This window comes from Monodelphis domestica, chromosome 4 (genome assembly GCF_027887165.1).
Source record: "Monodelphis domestica isolate mMonDom1 chromosome 4, mMonDom1.pri, whole genome shotgun sequence".
NCBI classification, from domain to species: domain Eukaryota; kingdom Metazoa; phylum Chordata; class Mammalia; order Didelphimorphia; family Didelphidae; genus Monodelphis; species Monodelphis domestica.
This window is the reverse complement of record NC_077230.1, coordinates 267621170-267642357: the sequence shown is the minus strand read 5'-3', so window position 1 is coordinate 267642357 and position 21188 is coordinate 267621170. Positions and strand designations below refer to the sequence as shown.

General features: G+C 37.8%; 1 protein-coding gene across 3 annotated transcripts in view; it reads left to right on the top strand.

Moving 5' to 3' along the window:
• Positions 1-21188, top strand: part of FAT3 (FAT atypical cadherin 3) — a 756780-nt gene that overhangs the window by 602596 nt on the left and 132996 nt on the right. For 2 of the 3 annotated variants that reach the window (XM_056794534.1, XM_007495043.3), the window contains exons 6-7: positions 10206-10520; positions 12912-13122. In XM_056794534.1, the coding sequence (XP_056650512.1) occupies positions 10206-10520; positions 12912-13122 (526 nt within the window). Of the gene's footprint in view, positions 1-10205; positions 10521-12911; positions 13123-13528; positions 13598-21188 lie in introns of all 3 variants that reach the window. The other variant, XM_056794533.1, reaches the window with a different exon arrangement.

Genomic DNA, 21188 nt, shown 5'->3' with positions numbered 1-21188 from the left:
GCTGGAAGGCTGTATATGTGATCATGGAAACTGAGGAATCATGACCAATGGAAGAGTTACCTAAAAACAGGATGTAGGCAAACACTGAAAGGAGGAAAATTTGATTTTTGCCATCTATAAACTAGAATATGATTCGAATGCCCACCGCTACTCATGAATACATGGTTCCAAGGAGTTCCAGATTTTTGGGGTGAAGCTTTACAAAAGGAAGTAGTCTAGCCAGCATCTTCCACTTTGCATTCCAGAACAAGTGCTCTGTAATTAATTCATTTCTTTCCCTCTTAAAGCTCTATGTTTGCTTTATGCTATCTCACTGATGATCTCATCATCTCCTTTGGGTTCAAATATTATCTCTGTGTGCTTGAATCCCATATTCATACATCTAATCCTAATGTCTTTCCTAAACTACAATCTCCCACCTCCAATTTCATTTTGAACATTGTGAACCCATGATCTATAGACTTCTCAAATTCAATATATTAAAAACAAAATTCATTTTTCCTTCCCTGACAAACCCTTCTCTATTTTTTGCTTTTCCTTATTACCAGGAAAACAATACTATCTTTCCAATTGCCCAGACTGGCAATCTCAATCCCCTTTTCCTCTCTAATTCACTGAATATATATCCAATACATTGTCAAACTTTGTAGTATCTTTCTCTAAAACATCTCTCATAAATGTTTCCTCTCCTTTCACACAGTCACCTTCCTAGTTTAAGCCCTCATTGCCTGTCACCTCTCTGCCTCAGGTCCTTTCACCACTGGCCCATTCTCTATTTAGCTGCCAAAATGATTTTTCTAGAGCATGAGTCTTTGTATGAGTCTCTCCCCAACTGATCACTCCATAAACTCTGGTTTCCCTCCTGCATGGAATATGAATACCTCTGCTTGATTTTTAAAGCTCTAATTCAACTTTCCTCCTAATTATACTTTGCAGTAGAACTACCAAGGCCTACTTAAAGTGCTTGAACATGAGACTACATCTCCCTTCTTGAAGCTTTTGGTCCAAATATCCCCTCAGGCTGGAAGGGTTTCTCTCCTCACCTCTGCTTCTTAGTCTCACCAAATGTATTCAAGACTCAGTTCAAATCTCACCTCCTTCAAGAAGTCTTAATTGGCAGCATCAGACCCCAATGCCTACCCCTACTGCCAGGTGCTAGTGCCTTTCCCTTTGATATTATCTTCTATCTCTTCTATATATATATCTGGTATGTACCTAGTTATTTGTAGGTTCCCTCTCCCATTATAAGCAAATTCAAGGCTTTTGTCTTCTTTTGTAGCCCTACCACTCTAGCAGAGACTGTCACAAAGAAAATAATTAATGCTTACTGACTGATTGATCACAAATTAGCAGAGAACTTGTCATATCAAACTAACCACCTCCTTTTTCAATAAGGTTATCTCAATGATAGATCAGGAAATACTGTAGACCCAGCATATCCTTATTTCACCAAGTCAGTTGGCCCAAGGTATCATGCTATCCTTGTGGTCAAGATGGAAAGCTACAGGCTAGGTGAGAGTGTGGTGGTGGGGATCCAGGATTTATTAGCCATTGCTAATAGTGAATGATTATCCATTTGAAGAGAAGACTAGTGGCTTGCAATATAGATTTCTGTACTTAACCCTGATCTAGTGAACATTTTTAGCAATGCCTTTTTAGCAGTGACTCAGATGAAATCATTCTCATGAAATTCACATATAGCACAAAACTCAAAGGGACAGCTAATGTACTGAATGACAAAATCAGAATTCAGTAACATTTCCACAGACTGGAGTGATAGATTTGACTTAAACCAATAAGGTTTAATTTAATAGTGATAGACATGAAGTCCTACATTTAGGTTCAAACATAGACTGTAAAAGTACCAAGTGCCAAGACTAGAAGGGATATTAGAGATCATCACATTCAGCTTTCTTTTTTAATAGATGAAGAAACTGATGCTCACCCCGCTTGACTGACTTACCCAAGGATACAATCTGTTTATTCTCATTAGTTTGTGAACTTTTCATTCCTGACTGAGTTCAAACAAAAAATGAATAACTACTTTTCAGGACTCATGTTTTTTTTCCTGAGAGTTTTACTGTATGACCTCTAAGCACTTCTCAACAATAGGATTCAGTGTTAGAAGAAGAAGCTTACTTCCTAATGAAGAAATATTACACATAAAAGGAAATTGAAGCAGAGAGTTGAGTGATGAGGCTACAAGATGGGGCAGTCGAGGAAGTTTAGAGTACAGCTGGGAAAGAAATGAATTTGACTGACCTGGATTCTCTCCTTAAATGGGGGTTCTGAGAGGCTCTGTCTACTCAGAGGTAGAGGCCACAGGGTCCTTCCAATGGGTAACTTCCAAGGCTTAGAGTAAGGCTTCAAGCATAAGAGAGGAGGTCCAGGTCTGTAGCCTAGTGAAGAATGAGGAATTATTTAATACAGATATTTTAAAATAATGCTTTGTATTGGAGTCAATGTCTTATCACCTTAGGTAATTCTAAGCTTTTCGTAGGTAAGAGAAGATGTGTCATCAAAATTTTATCCCTCTGGCTTTGAAAGAAAAGTCACATTAATGCTGTGTTGGTGGAACAGTAAATTTGTCCAGCCATTCTGTAAAATAATTTAAACTATGCCCTAAAATGACTGAACTCTGTTGTGTCCATAACCTTTCTCCCAGTTATAGCATTATTTGGCATATATCTCAAAGAGAGTAAAGTTTAAAACAGAAGGACATGTGGCTACAAAAATATTTATTATAACTCTTTTGAAGTGGAAAAAGATTGGAAAGTAGGGATCTGCCCACATATTGAGGAGTGATAAAACAAATGATGGCATATAAATTTAATGATATTCTCTTGTCTTATAAGACATGATGAAAGAAATAGTCTCAGAAAATCCTGAAAAGCCTTGGACTTACTAATTCAGAGTGAAATGAGTAGAACCAAGAAAACAATTTATATAATAACATCAACATCATAAAAAACATTTTTGAAAGACTTAAGAATACTGAGAAATGTAGTGACTGGCCTTGGATTCAGAGGGCCTATAATGAAATTTGCTACTGCTCTTCTGACAGGAAGGGAATGGACTCAAGGGGTAGAATTAGATATATATATATATTTGCACAAGGCTAATACAGGAATTTGTTTTGTTTGACTATACATATTTGTTACAAGGTACTTGGAACCTTTTATTTTCAGCCACTAATGGGGGGAGGGAGTGGAAGGTTGGAGATGGGAAGGAAAGAATATATCATATTAATTGAAGAGAGGTTAGAAAAATAAATTTTATCTTTCCCCTAGGACCTACCACAGTTCTTTGAACACAATAGATAATAAAATTTTTAGTATCTTATTGTATTATATTTTCATGTGTAAAGATCATATCTTATCTTTTATTTTCATTCCTCATGCTCCAATGCCTAGTTTAGTAAATATTTATTGAAAGAATTGCTATTTGGGATATGAGTTATCCATGTACCATAGCCTTGTTCCTTCATTTATTGGTACCACTTTCTCAATTTTGTTTTGTTTTTGCTCTTTGGAATGTGCTCATTTAAGAGATAAAGAGACCCCCAAAAATATAATCTCTCATGTGCAATTTTCTATTTAATTCCTATTTATTTTCTCCCCTTCCCTCACTACTATTACCACCTGTTATTTTCTGAATTTGATGGCACCATTTAAATGTGAAATGAATTATCTTGTATCCTCTATGATACTAAAATTAATACTTTTATAACAAACTTGTCTAAATTATCAGTGATTTGCAGAAAGTATTATTTAATTTTTATGTCAAAATAAAACCTAAAATGAGGTGAACTCTCCTGGCTATCTACAGCAGAACAAGAACAATTTGACTCATGCTTCTCTAAATCTTAAATTATTTTTAGAAAGTATTAATTAACTTATGATGTCAACCAAAAGTCTGGAATGGAGTGAGTGAACTTCTCCTGGCCACCTACATCAGGATGAAAAGAACTTGACTCATTCCCAAATAATAGCTAATTTCTTCTGCTATTAATAAGGATAATGGACATTTTTCTTAGCTAATTTCCCTTAAGACCTCAGTGCTCTGAATCTATCTGCTATTCCTTCCATATGGGCTAATTTCATCCAGTAGACTGAGAAAGAGGACAGCATCTAAAATGAAGTCTGGGAATCTGATGAAATTTTTTATGGTTATTAAGCCTGGTATAAAATGTGGCCAGGGCAGACAAGCCGGCCTGAGGGAATTAATAATGGGGCGTTTATATTCATTTCCCTTTGAGGTTAGTAAATGGAAACTACTAAGATTTTAAAAGGACTGAAAATCATCCTTGGCTCTGGAGTAGACTTCTAAGGGACTGCCAAGAAATAAGACAGTAGTACCAAAATCTCTATTGTATTTACATTAACACTACAGGTGACAATGGTTTGTCCCTTCCCTGACACTTTAGGTGATTTTTACCAAAAAAAAAAATTAGTAATACTAGAACCTTGGATTAAGAGAAAATGTAGGAATTTGTTTTCCACTATTTTCCATAAATGCCCTTCCTTGCAAATGGGCATGCCAGTATAGCCTAATGACAATGATGATGACATTGATTCTTTCAGCCTTCTTGTACCAGAAAGTTCTTTTGCCCATTTCCCCTATCTTCATGTTTTATTCACATCTTATTTTATACATTCCATGGTTCCTCCCTCTCTCTCTCTCTCTCTCTCTCTCTGCCAGATGGAAGAGAGAGGTTTTGTTCTCTCTTCCCTAAGGTGGCCTTCACTGATTTTCAGTGACTCAGAAGTCAGTTTCTTTTTAAGAGTCTTCAGGCTTACATTGTTGTATCCCATCATAAATTGTCCTCATAGTTCTGCTTATCTTACTCTGCTATCAGTTTCAATAGATCTTCCTGTGTTTCTCTGATTTCTTTATATTTGCCATTTTTATTACTTAATAATATCCAATGATATACACATATTCTAGTTTTTTTAACCATTCTTCAAAGAAGGGGCATTGCCCCCACCTCTGCTTGATTTCTATTTCTTTGCTACCACAAAGTTTGCTACCATGTAGATTTTGACCCATCTTGGATATTTCTTTCTGTCTTCATCTTCAGGTAGGCAGGTGGTCAACCAACTCACTGTGCCATTAATATTGCCTCCCAATTTTCCTACTCTCTAGAGTAGTATGCTAAAAGATGAGACCAGTAAGTGTTGGTAGGAATATTGGGATACACTATTAATGGCACAGTAAGTTGGGCCAACCTTTCTGAAAAAGTAAATCAGAATTATGCTGAGAAAGCAATAAAAATGTCTATAATCATAGACCAGGATATTCTTGTTGTTTTTCAGTCATTCAGTCATGTCTACTTTGTGGTTCTATGAATCACAGCATGTCAAAAAGAGTCCATGGAGTTTTCTTGGTGAAGATACTGGAGTGTTTTATCATTTCCTTCTCCGGTGAAGTAAGGCAAACAGAAGATAAGTGACTTTCCCAGGGTCACAGAGCTAGTAAGTGTCTAAGACCAAGCTTGAATTCAGGTCTTCCTGACTTCAGGTCCATTGCTCTATCCACCATGCCAACTAGCTGACTCTCCAGACTTCTACTATTAGGCATATATCCTAAGAAGTTAAAAGATAAAAATAAAAGCCCTAGATACACCATAATAACAGTACTTTTGGAGACACACAGAACTGGAAACAGCAAAGAGAAGTTGCAGGATCTAAATTAGGTTCCTGAATTTCTGACTACACATTCAATTTTCTATGTTCTCCTTTCTCCTAAAGACATTTCAGAGCATACCGAAGCATCCCTGGTGGCTTATTAGTATAAGGAGGTTCACCCATTGATCTGCTGAGCTTCCTTGTCAGCAGACTAAATTTCAGAGCCTAGGTTTACAAATTCAGATCCTCTTCATGTGAAAACAATTATAAATGCCAGCAAGAGCTGGGAGTGAGGGGAGAATCATGGAAAGGGAGTGAAGCATTGTTAATGTAATCTTGTCTTCTCTGTGGAAATCCTTTAGCACAGACACTGTTTCCACTAACTCTACAATCCTACATCTTGAATACAACTGCTGGGCATTATTGATAGGTGATGAGGAGGTGATTTTGTGCTCTGTATGGGTAGACCACGGGGGTTGCGCTTGGATGTTGGGCAGGGACATTTAAGTAGAAAAAGACCACAGAGGAGTTAAACAACCAAGCAATCAATGTGTAATGGTTAGCACAGCTAGACTTGCAAGTGTAGCGTTTCAAAGCTCACTGCCACCAGCAGGAAGTGCCACTCCAGGAGTCAGCATGTCAGAGAATTAACCAAAAAAGCAAAAAATTCAGCCTTCTTTCATATCTGCTCTTGCCTCATGTCTTCTGGGAAATGTCACCAAATGAGGAAAGAGCTTTGAAAGAAAGGAAACTTGATTGATTTTTCAAAGAAGGCTCATTACTGAAGCCTATAATAAGAGTTTGTTTATCTCAAGTCCAATAGTGCCAATCTTGCCCCAATGCTTTAAAAGAACTAAGATGGTTAGCCAGCCCATTTAGGGGGAGAAACATAAAGTCTCCAATTTGTTTTCCCCACATACTTCCCCCTCTTTTCATTGAGGGCTGTCAAATTGTTTTATTCAAAATTGGCTGAAATTCTACCATTATTATTTTTCTCTTGATGCCAAATGCATCTTTATGTTCATTAGAGTCTCAGAAAACATATTTTGGATTAATGAGCTGTCTAATTCAAGATAATAAATGAAAGAATGACAGAGATTCTTCCAGAATATTGTTAGTGAACAAACAAAAATTAACAAAAATTCTAAGTAAATAAGATATTAAGGTAACTATTAAAAATTAGTATATTTAGTATATAGAGTACTAATCTTCAGGTCAGGATGTCCTGGGTTCAAATCCATCTTCTAATACTTAGCAACTTTATTATAGGGAAATCACTTAACCTATCTGAACCTCAGTTTCCATAAATGTAAAACAAGAATACCAGGGGTACCTAGCACTTGGTTGTGTTGTGAGATAATGATTAAATATCTCATAATTATTATTTAGTTAATAATTATAATTAAATGAGGTAATGCAAATAAAGCATTTTCCAAATCTCAATGTCCTTTATAGGTGTCAGCTATTATCATGTTGGACAATGTTAGGGGTTGCAAGACTAATATCTTTGTTTTTTTTCTTTTTTTATTGTTGTGCAAAACACACTTCCATAATGGTCATTGTTGTAACAGCAAACTCATAATCAAATCCCAAAATAAAACCATAAATACATTGATGTGAAAGATAATTCCAACAGTTCTTTCTCTGGAGGAAGATAGTATTCCCTGTCATAAGTCTTATCTGATTGTCCCAGATTGCCATGCTGAAGTAGCCAAGTTTTCAAGGATAATTATCATACAATATTGCTATTACTGTGTACAATATCCTCCCAATTCTGCTTACTTCTCTCTGCAACAGTTCCTGCAGATCTTTCCAACTTTTCCTGAAATCCTCTTGCTCATCATGTCTTCTGGCACAATAGTATTCTATCACCAACCTATATCACAATTTGTTAAGCCATTCCCCAAATGATGGACATCCCCTCAATTTCCAATTCTTTGCCACTACAAAAAGAGCTTTTATAAATATTTTTGTGTAAATAGGTCCTTTCCCTCTTTTTTATCACTTTGGGAAATATCTGTAGTGGTATTACTAGATCAAAGGGTATGCACAGTTTTATAACCCTTTGGGCATAGTTCTAAATTGCCCTCAAGAATGGTTGGATTCATTCACAATTCCACCAATAATGCATTAGTGTCCCAATTTTGCAGCATCCCACAAAACATTTACCACTTTCCTTTACTGCCATATTGTCCAATCTTAGAGGTGTGAGTTGATACTTCAGCATTTTCTTTGTTTTTCCAAGGTATAAATTCCTATCTACCTGACTCCCTTTCTTCTCTCCCAGACACACCCTCTGGAAATTTATGCCATATTACCCTCTTTCAAAGAGATTCAGCTTGTCCATTAACTTTGGAGGGATTGGGCTGGACCATTTCTCCTTTGGTTGATTTTGAGTCATTTCAGTTGTCTGACTCTTCATGACCCCATCTGGGTCATTCTTGGCAAAGATAATAGAATGGTTTAACATTTCTTTCTCCAGCTCATTTTGCAGGTGAGGGAACCAAGGCAGACAGGGTGAAGTGACTTACCCATGGTGATACAGCAGTAAATGTTTGAGACCTGATTTGAACTCAGGTCTTCCTATAGTGACCCCCCACGGGAGTCCTATAATATTTATCTGTGGGTAATAACCTGAGGTGGAGAGAGGAGGTTAAGGAAATGGGAGAATAATAATGACTCAAAGGCAGAAGTAGAAACACATGGGGAGTAACGCGAACTCCAAGGAAATCAGAGGAATAAGAGAATAGGTGGGGAGTATCAACTCCTTGATACTCCTAGACAAGAGAGTCTGCTTTGGGGTGACAGTGTCGCTAGAAAAAGTGAGGAGTCTCATCTCCTTGGTGCTTCCTATAGCAATAGGGGGCACTGGGGACGACCGTGTCGCTAGAAAAGGTGAGGAGTCTCAACTCCCTGGTGCCTCCTATAGACAAAGGAGTCTGAGCATTAGTAGGAGGCACTGGGGGTGACAATGTCGCTAGAAAAGAGGGGGGGAGTCACAACTCCCTGGTACCTCCTATAGCAATAGGAAGCACTGGGGCGACCACTAGGAAAGTGGTCGTTGCTAGGAAAGAGATACAGTGAAGCAAGAGAGTTAGAGGAGAGGAGGGGAAGAGAGAAAGAGTAAGAGTAAAAGTAAGAGAGCTAGTAAGAGTAATACGTAGAGAGTTGAGGAGGGAACAGAGGGAGAGAAGAAGTGAAGGGGGAGAAAGCTAGTTAGAGACCAAGCCAGAGAGAGCTAGTAAAGGACTAGTAAGAGTGAGTTTCACGCTAGTCCTCAGTATTTATTGAAGGTTTTTAGAAATGTGGATCAAAGAATACGTAACATGACATAGGTTTTAACATTGGTTGAATTGACAATGATGAGATCAATCCAACCCGCGCTTTGCAAATGAGTATAGTCCGATTGGAGGCAGCGTGGCCCTGGGGCAGCGTGGCCCCCATCAAGGCCCAGCCCATGAATTTGCCCATTCTTTGCTAATGCTTCGGCCTATCCCTTTCCATACAATGACCATGAAGAGGTCTGACCATGTGTCTGGTAATACAAGATCAATACATCAATCATACTTCCCAGATGCCAACATGCCTGGTATGCTACACTTCCTGACTTCCCTACTCTATCCAATGTACCACCTTGCTGCCTAGTCACCTGACCTATTAATATTGATTTTTGTGTGTGGTTGCTAGATTACAATTATGCATTCTCTTCTTTCTGTTCATCTCTTCTCATTATGAAGGCCATGTTTATCATTGTTTTAGATGTTCCTGTTTCTCTTCCTTTCCTTCCCCACAGTGATTAGTGTGTCATCCCTCATTCAAAGAGGCAGCATAGGTCAAGAGCCAGAATACTAGACTTAGCATCATGAGTCATGGCTTCTAATTGTGCCTCTGACATTCATTCATAGTGTGTTGATAAGCAGGTCACTTATCCCCTCAAAGTTTCTATTGTTTGATCTATCAAATAAAGGCATTAGGTAAGATGGCTTCATGGTCCTTTCATATCATATTCATATCAAGGTCCAAAATCATCTTTGATTTGTATTTTATCATAATTGTCATGTTTACAATCATGCATCATAATTATGTATTGTAGACATGTTGTATCATAATTATTTGTTGTTGTACATGTTCCACCACCAATAGAATGTAAACTAAACTACTTGAGGGCAGGGAATGTTTTACATTTGTCTTTATATCCTCAGAGTTTTTCGTAGTAGTCACTGATTAAACATTTAATGAATTGGATTTGTAAAATAGAGCTTTCTGGCATTTGAACTGTCAGCCTCACTGGGTTTTTTGAGAGAAAAGAACTTTGCAAACTTTAAATCCCTAAAGAAAGGAAAACAGTGATTATGTAGCAATTTTAATCAGTGGGCATGAGATGTTCCCTACATCCTGAGATGTGTCAGGACATATTTAGAAATTTGTCGGTGAAAAAAAGATGTTTTGCTAAACCCTTCAGGTGGATGAAATAAACCTTTGTTGTTTGGTTTGGTTGTTTGATTTTTTTAAGCAAATTATAGTCAAGAGTGCACCAACAACTTAACTCTGCATAGCTATAATTTTCTCTTGATTCAGGTGACCGTTACTGATGGTGGTTCTTCTCCAAAGCAGTCAACAGTTTGGGTTGTGGTTCAAGTTCTGGATGAAAATGACAATAAGCCTCAGTTCCCAGAGAAAGTCTACCAGATCAAGCTGCCAGAGCGGGACCGAAAGAAAAGAGGAGAACCAATTTACAGGGCTTTCGCCTTTGATAAAGATGAAGGTCCCAATGCAGAGATATCCTACAGCATCGTTGATGGAAATGATGATGGAAAGTTCTTTATTGACCCTAAGACTGGCATGGTCTCTTCCAGGAAGCAGTTTACAGCAGGGAGTTACGACATCCTCACAGTAAGACTTTCTGAATCCCAAATCAGTTCTGTGTGTGTGTGTGTGTGTTTCTTATCTAATTTCTTACCCCCAAGTTATATAGATATCACTATATATGTTCTTATATAAGTGGAATTCTAGAATGTTATTCCATTATATATATAAAGAAATACTTATCTGGAAGACAAAGGCATATAAATACATGCTACTCTTGGCTTCTTCACTAATTTGTGATCAATTTCTAAAAGCTTCACTGAGGTTCCATGTTGGATTCTAAACTATTAAATAACTTTTTGACCACCCCTGCTTCAATTCCCTAGTCTTCCCCAATCATCTGAAGCCACCATATGTAAATGCATGAGTACATGCACCCACCTCCCCCACACAGTGAGTAATTGGACATGTTTACAATTGGCAAGTGTCATTTGGTAGACTACATCAGTGCTAAATAAAGGGACACCCATGCAAAAGAAATTCATTCTAATATTGCCCTATAAGAGGCACCACAGGACACTGGAAAGTAGACTAGATTTAGAGTGAATGAACTTATTCAAATTCTAGCTCTTCCATTTATTTGCTATAAGACCTTGGGCAAATTAATTAACTCCTCTGAATTTATTTTGTTATTTTTTTAAATGAGGGAGCTGGACTAGTTGGTTTCTAAGGACCTTTCCAACTCTGATACTTTCCCAACTAATGTAGCTTCCTAATAAATTACATCATTGAAAGATATATTGTAAGCAAATCCGTGTTAATATCTGATTAATCACCTAAGTTACAATTCCAGTGATGGACAACCATCTAAACCATCAAGTAATCTCCATGAGTTTTATTCATTTCAGCATCAGTAAGCTAGCTATGCCATTTGTCAGGTAGTTTCTCTACCCCACACAAAACTTTATCCTCCACAAAAATCCTTTCACTTATCATTGTGTTTTCACAGTGCCAATTAGAGTATCTGTATTCTTGTTAATCATACTCCCTATTTCCAAGGATAACTGAGATATGGCTAAACCATGGAAAGCATCCTACCTCACAGGAATTGTGTGAAAGATAGATCACTACTTTATATCCAAGTAAATAAAGCATCTGAATTACATCTTCAGTGCTTATTTTTGCAGAATAATAGCCTGCATTTTTTTTAGTTTTCAAAGCATTTTTTTCATAGATTTTCAAAATACTTTCTTCAACAGGATCTTGTGAGGTGGTGTTCAAAAATAATGCACATTCTAGAAATTTTAAAAAAGTTATGCTTTGAGTAAAAAGTGCTCCGGATATACACTTATCTTATCTTGGGCAAATCACACTTCCCCTCCTTGGTCCTCAGTTTGCTTATCCATAAAATGAAAAAGTTGAACTAAATGTCTTCCAATGTCCCTCCCAGCTCTAAATCTGCAATATTACAATCCTGAGACTTCTGAGACCTTGGATTAGACACTTCATCTCTTTTTTTTTTCAGTTTCTTAATCCATCAAGTGAAAATTTTATAAGGTCATCTGTAACATCCCTTCCTGTTTAAGATCCTATGATCAAGTTTTTTGCCCATGGTCATATAGCTATCTAATATCAAAAGTAGGCCTAGCCTTGAATCCAGCTCTACTTACTTCCAGTCTATTGCCAAAAACTTTTATAGAACATGATATTTTATGTCATTTTTTTGTTTATTTTGAGTGATTTAATTTTTTATTCCATTTGGTTGGTTTTTTTAATTATTATTTCTTAACTGTGCTACCCTTCATTACCAGTCTCAATTCTCCCACGTATCAAGGAAACCCTAGTGGACTCCTTATCAGATTCAAAATGGGGAAATGTATCCTTTACTCTGTCTTTCAGTCAGGCTCATGACTCTCCAAAGGGAAAATAACTCTCTAGCTATCAGAAGCATATATAATGGCAGGCGTAATTCAGTTATACCACTATAGACTTGGTATCACGAAAGTTCTTACTGGACTGTTCACAAACTTCTCTTCTCAACAAAGAATCATCATTTCTATGTGGCTGTTGCCTACACCCCCTAATATGTCCATCTGGGATAGAACTTCCCTTCTAGGACAATACACAAGAATGGGGTATGCCCACAGAATGAGGCAGGAGGAAGGGTAATTGGAAGGTCCCCCATCCCTACCCCCAATTCCTTAGAGAACCAAATTGGCCCATCCCAATCCTGGACTCATCTTTCATAACCACATAGTCCTTTTTGGGGGAGTTTCTCATGTTCTTAAACACAACATTGGCTCAGAGAGCCTTCAGCTCAACATAGAGTGAATTCTCCTTGAAAGACAAGTAGGTGGACTTTGTTCTCCTTTTGACGTAGTAATGAAGGTAAATAATCATGTTGCTCTCAGAAAATCCCAAGTCAACAACAGATCCGGACTTTAAGTCATCTTCTGTGTTTTCTCCACATGTGATCAGATCAAAGCAGTGGACAACGGACGTCCACAGAAGTCCTCTACCGCCCGCCTCCACATCGAATGGATTAAGAAGCCACCTCCTTCCCCTGTGCCTCTGACCTTTGATGAGCCCTTCTATAACTTTACTGTCATGGAAAGCGATCGAGTGACAGAAATTGTGGGGGTGGTGTCTGTGCAGCCGGCCAACATTCCTCTGTGGTTTGATGTAGTTGGTAAGTCCCAGTCCTGGAGGTATTATACGTATCAAGTGATGTAGTCATTGGCCTTTTGCATTTGCTAGCCAGAAGACTAACCATTAGAACTAAGATTTAAATAGCCTTTTAGTGCTAGAATGCAAATGAACCAGTAAGATGAATTAATGTACTTGTGCTTTCGTTATGATTCTGTAGCTAAGCTGAACAGAAAGCGCTCTTTGGCTGAATTTTTTTCATAGTATGTTATTTACTGCAATCTTAATGTCTTTCTGTGTGTCATTTAAATTCTATTGTCACACTTTGCTAATCTCATTTCTAAATGTATTGATGGTACTTAGACTTGCTGTCCTTCATTTCTCTCTTTTCTTCACCTTTTTTTCTGCATTCTGTTTTTTTTTTCTGCTCCCGACTGCCCTGCTTCAAGGTGGCAAGCATGCTCGAGAGATGTTCTATATTCTACAGACAGCTTGTGGGCAGAACTGTTCAACAGAAGGTACCCTTAGTGCAAACACATTTGCTAAAATACAGCTATCCAATCTGCCTTTTTATGGGTTTTTTGAAGCAAATTAAATTACATCTTTCATAACTGCCTTTGACAGGGTAAAGTGCAGCCCATAGATTTCATACATGCCTCTCTAACAGCTACTGCATCACTCGTGTCCAATTACTTTCCTTTGTTTGAGGGTTGGGTGTTTTTCTTCCCCTTGAGGTTGGTTGTTTTGGCCCAGATTTTTCTTGTTTTTTTTTTTCCCCCAAATAAGATTGCATTGCAGCCCCACTCTTTTGCAGCAATGATGTCCTGCATGTACAATTCCAAGCTTTAAAATCCTCCAAAGGAAGTCACTTTACTTCTGTCCCCACAAGGAAGGCTGACAGACAGAGCCATCAGATAAGAGATAGAGTGGTAGGCGCATCATAGAACACAAACTACAACTTTGAGATTACTTGAGAGGAAGAATTCAAGCCAAGCTAGACAAAAAGTGAAATGGTGTCAGTGCCTATAGCAAAGAGGTAGGAAAAAGTGAATAGGAAGCAAAGCCTCCAAGGATTAGGAAAACCAGGAGCATTGCTAAGAGAGGAAATGAATAGTGTTGTTACTATCCCTGGATCTGAACCTATGGGGGCCAAGACTGGTTTTTCACATTTCTCTTTTGGAGACTGACAAGCCATAAGAGAATACATGTAGAGGGATTGTTTTCTTCTTCAAGATATTTCCCTCACTGGATGAGGGTTAGAGTGGAAATCTCCTTGCTACAGGGATGAATAGCAAGAAGGTACTTTAGTGTGTGTTCATGCTCATCCCCTTTTTTTCTACAGTTTCTTTAAGGGTAGTCTCAGAGAAATGACTCCTCTTAACATCTTCTTCCTAGAAATGGATTTTTCTTCCTTCCCAGTGCATCTCTCTTCATAGAGCTCCTGCATTTTATTTAAATGATATTGATAGTGCCATCTTTTTACCCTTTGGCCATGATCTCCAGTCTAGGCTTCTTGTCATGTTTTAAGCTCTCACCCCTTCTGGTACATGAAGGCCTTCTCCACCCTTTGTGCCTCTAAGTGTCTGCAATAAATGGTTGCATATTTTTCACCTCATTAAGATATCCTTAGTTGCCATTTCCTCACTCTGAAATAAAAGCCAAAAGTATTTATCATTTGTCTGCCTATGAATTCACATTTAGTGATCTTCCTCCTACCCAATGACCTCTAATCTCCACTACAGTAACTTCATTCAGTCATCACAAATAAAATAATGTGCACATTATTACAAGTTATATTTTTCCATTTTTAAAAGTTGCTCCCATTACCATGCTTCTGGTTCCTTCTGTATAGCAGTTTTTATTAGAGTAGGGCTGTGTGGTCTGTGGTTCTTGGGGATAAAAAGGCTAGAAATAAAAATAAAATGAAACGCATGATACAGGGTGCCCCAAAGCCTTGATGCTGCGTCTAACTATTAAAGCAAATTAAATTACACTAATAGCTTACATTATATTTACGCCTCCAAAGCTTAAAGCTTGCTAAGACTTTTGGGACACTCTGTGTTTATATAGAATATAATAAACCAGGGTTTATTAAACTATAACTTTACTATTACAACAATGAAGCAGTTGGAGTTGTTTGCCTCTTATCATCATCAGCTGATTGATCTGCTTCCCCATTACCTTCCCAATTATGCTCTCTATTTCAAACAAATAAAGCTAATAAGCTCCTTGAAAGGGGACACTTTCTTCATTTTTGCATTTGTATCCCCTACACTCAGCACATAGTAAGCACTTAAAAACTTTTTCCATTCATTCATTCATTCATTCATTCATTCATTCATTCATTCATTCTAGCTCTAAAATGGCATCTTCCTGTTTCTTTTTTGGACCTTTTTGGCTCATTCCTAATCCTTACTCAAAGTATATCCTCAAACACCTTGCCCTTCAGAGCCGTTTTCTCTCTCCCCTGCCCCCGCTTCATCAGATCCCTACAGTAATCCCTGCAGCATTCACAAATCTGGATAAGGGTGTTGTACACGGTGACTTATTGTTAAGTAACTATTGTCCATTTTCACTTCTAGTTTCACTTTTGTTCATTCTCTCCTCTCCAGGGAGAGAGTTTTATTCCTTTTCATTCCTTTTGCTCTCCAAAATGCATTAGTTGGTGGACAGTGGGCCCTGAAGAGGTGTTATTGATTGACAGATGATACACCACAGACAGCCAATAAGCCAACATCCTGAGGCTCCCCAAAATCCCAGACATTATCACAATAATTGCCTCCTGTATTCCTGGCCTTACTCAACACTGCACTTCTGGCAGAAGCCTGAATAAAAATAGTTCTAACACTTTCCCTAGAGGTCAGTGAAACCTTTGAGAGGCCAAGTATGAAGAGGGCATTCCAAGGATTAAAGTCCTCCATAAAATGCCTCGTGGTCCAGCAGCCATTAAAAATTACACATCCCCAGCCTTCTGTTGTGTCTGGAAAAGAGGACTGAACTTAGATATTCTCTCCATCTAAAATCTGTCTAGGCTAGAGTTTATCTGTTGTAATGATTCGTTTGAGCCTTGTGTAGACCTACAGAATCTTGTGTTTCAGTCCAGCTTAACAAAGGTCACCTAGGTGAGCGAGAGTCAGAATAGCAAGGGTATGAAAATCTTCCAGTCCCTCGGGAAGATCCCATTCTTCTAGTGCAGACTTTCTTAACCATTTTAATGTCATGAGCCCTTGTGGCAGCCAAGTGAAGCCTAAAGGAACCCTTCTCAGAATCCTGTCTGTAGATACATTGGCTTACCAAGGAAACCAATTTTACTGAGAAATACTGATCAGATTCCTTTAAACAAGCACACTGTCCCCAGGATAAGAATCCCTGCCCCCAGTTTTCATTCCATTTCAGTGCTTCTTTCTATTCTCAGTCCTTCTACACTTTAGACCACAATAATATACCTCCCAACCTATGTCAGCACCTTCTTATAATTCCTGCAAGTGACCAAGGATGATTATTGTGCCTAACAGAGTCTAAGATTACAATTATGCCATTTTTTTCTCATTATAAGTAAAATGCAAGCCTCATTTTGCACTAACCCCCCTCCCCAAGACTTTCTGCATCTGAATCCCCCATCAAGGCACTACGTATGAAAATGTATAAAGACAGAACCTGCATGTTTCTAATGCTGGATTTATCATTCTGTCTCACCAAACAAAGTTTTAATCTGTTCTTTTCTTCCCCCTTGAGACTAGCCAGAACCCTTTGATTTCTCAATGCACCAGATTCCTGCCTCCACTGAGCTTCCTTCCCTCCCTCCCTCCTTCTCAAGAATCCTCAAAGGCTGTGGGATCGTCTTCATGAGTCACACCGTCTGCACAGCCTCAAAGAGACACCAGTCTGTGCCTCCCGAATTGCCACCTTTGCAGCATGTTAACTGTGACTAGACTCTCCTGGGCTTACAGAAACAGAAGCACCACTTGTAACTGAGTTAAGAAAACTGTAATTAAAAGGAAGCATCATAAAGTTCAGCTGTTCTGTGTTTAAATAGCCCAATGCACAGCACGCTCCTTCTCTGTCAAAAGGGGGCCCAGGAGGGAGAAAAAAAATGAAGGAACAAAAATAACCCGTAGTCTTCGGTGGCTTTAGCGCATATCTTCACACTTCTGAGGGGAATGTGATTACTACTCAGCAGTTTCTTCATTTACATACTCTCTAGTGTGTAAGCAATCTGGTTCACAGTTCAGTTCCACTCTGTTTTACCCTAATGGGAAATACTTGTGTGTTTTAAGGGACACTGATCTCACCCAGTTAAATTGGTTAGAGATAGAGTCAGGGGTGTTGTTCACCATTTCAGCTTTTTATCTTTGGCATGGATTTATTCCAGGAGGCAGCCCTCCTAATAGCACACAGTAGGTGCTCGATAAATTGCTGTTGATTTCATGGAATTTGCCCTTTCCATGGTGTAGGATTTGAGGCAGGGGGAGCGGTTTGATTTTGCTGCTGCTGGCAGTGACTGTGACTTCATGTGTTATAAGTATGACAGCATCTGGCTTGAGACATACTTCTTTTAGCCCTGGACTTTTGTAGATCCTGGAGCTGGAGCCTCAGACTCTCTTTGACTCCTTTTCTCAAAAAAAAAAAAAAGCCATTTTTTGGAGGGATTACTAACAATAAAAGCTAACACTTATATGCTTCCTACTACATGCCAGGCACTATGCTAAGTGTCTCATAATTTTTATCTCAGTGCTAGTTGCCTACATTTATAATTGAAAGAAATTATAAATTCCAGGTAGAGATAAGTGAAAATAACAATGTAATTTTTCTCATTGAAGTTCACAAACATCTGAAATCTTTTCAAGACCTTCCTGTCCAGTTGCCTTCCTGTATGTTACTCTTAAGAGGAGGGTCTTGTCTCAGGGCCCACATCTCTTGGCATCTTTTCCTCCTGTTCTCTTTGGTCTATTCCTCTTAAAAATACCCCCAAAAAGCTTCTGAATAAATGTCCCTTCCTCTCATAGCAATAGCAGTCTGCATTAGAGAATACCCAAAAGATTCAGCAGAAGAATAAAAAAGGCTAAGCACCTTTAGCTGGATCAAAAAAATAAAAAGAGAGAGAAGCCTCATTAATTTCAGAAAATTAATTTGAGATCCAGAATCAGTAAGAGAATTGCTTCCTATCACTTTCTCCTGATCTCTACCCATTCTCTCCTGCCTTCAGGCTTTTTTTTTTCCCTAAGTCCTTTCCAATTACTCTACTTGCTGCTCTCCTGGTCCAAAAATTATTCATGGTCAAAATGTAACATGCTAATTTAACATTTTTCCATAAATTCAGTGTACATTTTGAACTTGAATAATGAACAGCTTGTATGTGACTCCCTTAATTCATTTAGATTAAAACATCTCTGTGTTTTGGAAGCTACACACATCACACTTTTCCTCCCCTGGTAGCTACTAGATTTTAGCTGACATTTTAAAAATTACACATATTGAGGAATGGATTCCATGCATGTTGAAGACCAAAATCTTTCCTATGGCAAAATCTTCCCTTTGTATCAGTGGTTCTGCTTTGGTTGGGGGAAACTGTGCATCGTCCTCCTGAAACCCAAGTAAAGTTTGATTTATCTCTAGCCCAGAGCCATACCACATTTTGAAAGTACCTTCCAGCTTAAAGTATTTTATAGAAGACACCTTTTGAAGCCATATCACAATTTTCTTAACTTGTTATATTTCATTTGGGGATCTACTATAAATCTAATATATTTCCCCTGCCCTTTGTATACTACATTCTCTCCTTTTTTATTTATTATGCAGGGCAAAATTCTGTTAATATATGACCTGAGGTAGAAAAAAAGAGAAATTTCCTTTCCAAGGCCTTTTATTATCTGCCCCATGAGCTGTTCACAACCTTGTTGTTTTTTTCTTCATCTCCCTCACTCCTGCAACAACTCCAAGGCTGGGATTTCCCCTTTCCCACTCTGTTGACCTTTGGAATAGCTCAGCAGTGTCTCCCCCCCTCCCTTTTTTTGTTTATCCAAGCCCTGCTGCACCAAATACACTCCTGCTTTGCATGTCTGTTATTGGCTTTGAGGGAGCGCTCCATGTTGAAATGGGATGCTGTAAGAGGAAGTGGATTCCTCACAACTTGATATTAATGGTTTCTCATGAAAATGAAATGAGCTTTCAGGTTAAAATGGAGGCCACAAAAATGAGACCTGGGGGAGAGATATGGGATGGTTCATGAAATGAGATATCTGAGTGTTTGATTATTGCATTACATGAGGGTTGCTGGTGAACTACTGGTCCAAATTCCATTTCCCATGCCAGGAGATAATTTTTAGATCATTAAAGATTTTAGAATGTCTATTGCAAATGAAAAATTGACTTATGTAGCAGAATAGAGCCCTGATAACTACATTGGTAGCCTGATGAAATCCCCATTTACCCAGCTCTTTATGTCTTCCTTCTCCTACTATAAAGTATCTGGATAAGTCATAGGGAGTGGGTGAGTGAGAAAGAGCAGAATTAAAAAAAAAAAAAAACAGCCATAAGAATAGCCAAAGAAATGTTTTTAATTTGAAAGCAAACAGGATAAACCACAGTCTATGTGACATATGCAAAATATGTAAATTTATGCAAATAAGCATATGGCTTTAATTTTACATGACTATTTAAGACCCCAAGGAAAATATTAGTGGAGACCATCATGTTAAAAGATCTTTAAGAATTAAGGCAGGGATATAAGAGGACAAAAACCTAACACTGTATTTGCCTAAGGTTTTGAAAGCCTTCAAATATTTCTTCTAAATTTCGTTTTCATAAATACTTGTACCAATAATAAAATTACAATTCTCTAGTTTGTATAAGGACCAGTGTTTGTGCTAGCTGTATATCTATATCTTCTCCATATCCCCCATTCCTTACCTTAAAAAAAAAATACTTGGTTCTCAGACTTAAAGAAAAAGAAGTAAGACCTTTATTAAGAGAAGAAACTATGTTTCATTACCTTTCCCAGTGTGTTTAGAATTCGGGAGATTTTATTTTGAAATACAGATACATTTATATACATAATTGTACATACACATCCGTAATTATCTTCTCCTCTACCACCACACTTGACTTTGGGAGGTGGTTCTTAGTATTGACCTCTTAGCTTTGGATCTCTGGAACTTTTCTTGGCAAACTTTCTTCGAAGAATATCAACTGATAACAAAGGAGTTTTCATTGCTTGTTCAGATGGTTTTTAAGGCTTTTTAATTAATGTCTTAACAGTTTATTTCTTGGGATTATTATTGTGAAACAATCCTTTTGAAAAGTGAATGTTGTCCCAAGTCTAGTTCCCTTTCAACCCAGATATCCAAACTAGGAATACTAATTCTATAAAAAAAATATATAAATATAAATCTTTTTTTTTTTTGGTGAAATTTTTGGGAAAGCATATAATCTTTAAGCAATACCCTTATATCTTGGTTATCTCCATAATTTTAATTAAATGTCAAGGACAATTACATTCTCACTAGCAATTAAATAGTGTTGAGTGTATATGATAGCGGCAGGTAATAAGTGTTTTGAATTATATATGACTGGGGGAAATTAAGTCATATGCTTATTTTTATGATGTCACAATAGACCAAATAATTTTAAGTCAACTAAAACTCTACTCTTCTTTCACTCTAGTGTACATTTCTAGTTGTAAGTTATAGGAAATATATTGTTTATTGCTTAGCATGATGAATGCAAAGAGAACTAAATACCTGAGAATGCAGGTTTTTCTAAATTATGTAATACAGTGAATATATTCCAGATCCTGCTCTAGTTAAATGAAATTACCGTCCAAGAACAAAATTAATCGACAACATAAAATTTCAGAGCCTCAAGTAGTGGGATTGGTGACAGTGTACTGGTTTTTTAATTAAAATAGCATGTGTTCATTTTTACTTTCTTCTTGCCTTTTGCTAAATGTTCTTTTGAATGATCATAAAATGCCCTCTGGGTAATGAAGTGGTAGAGTGAGGGGAGCAGACAACCTGAGCCTATAATACTCCTCCTCTATTTTGTACAGCTGTTGGCCTAAATATATTATCTGCCAACTATGAATTATTCCCATACCTGGGGGACTGGTAA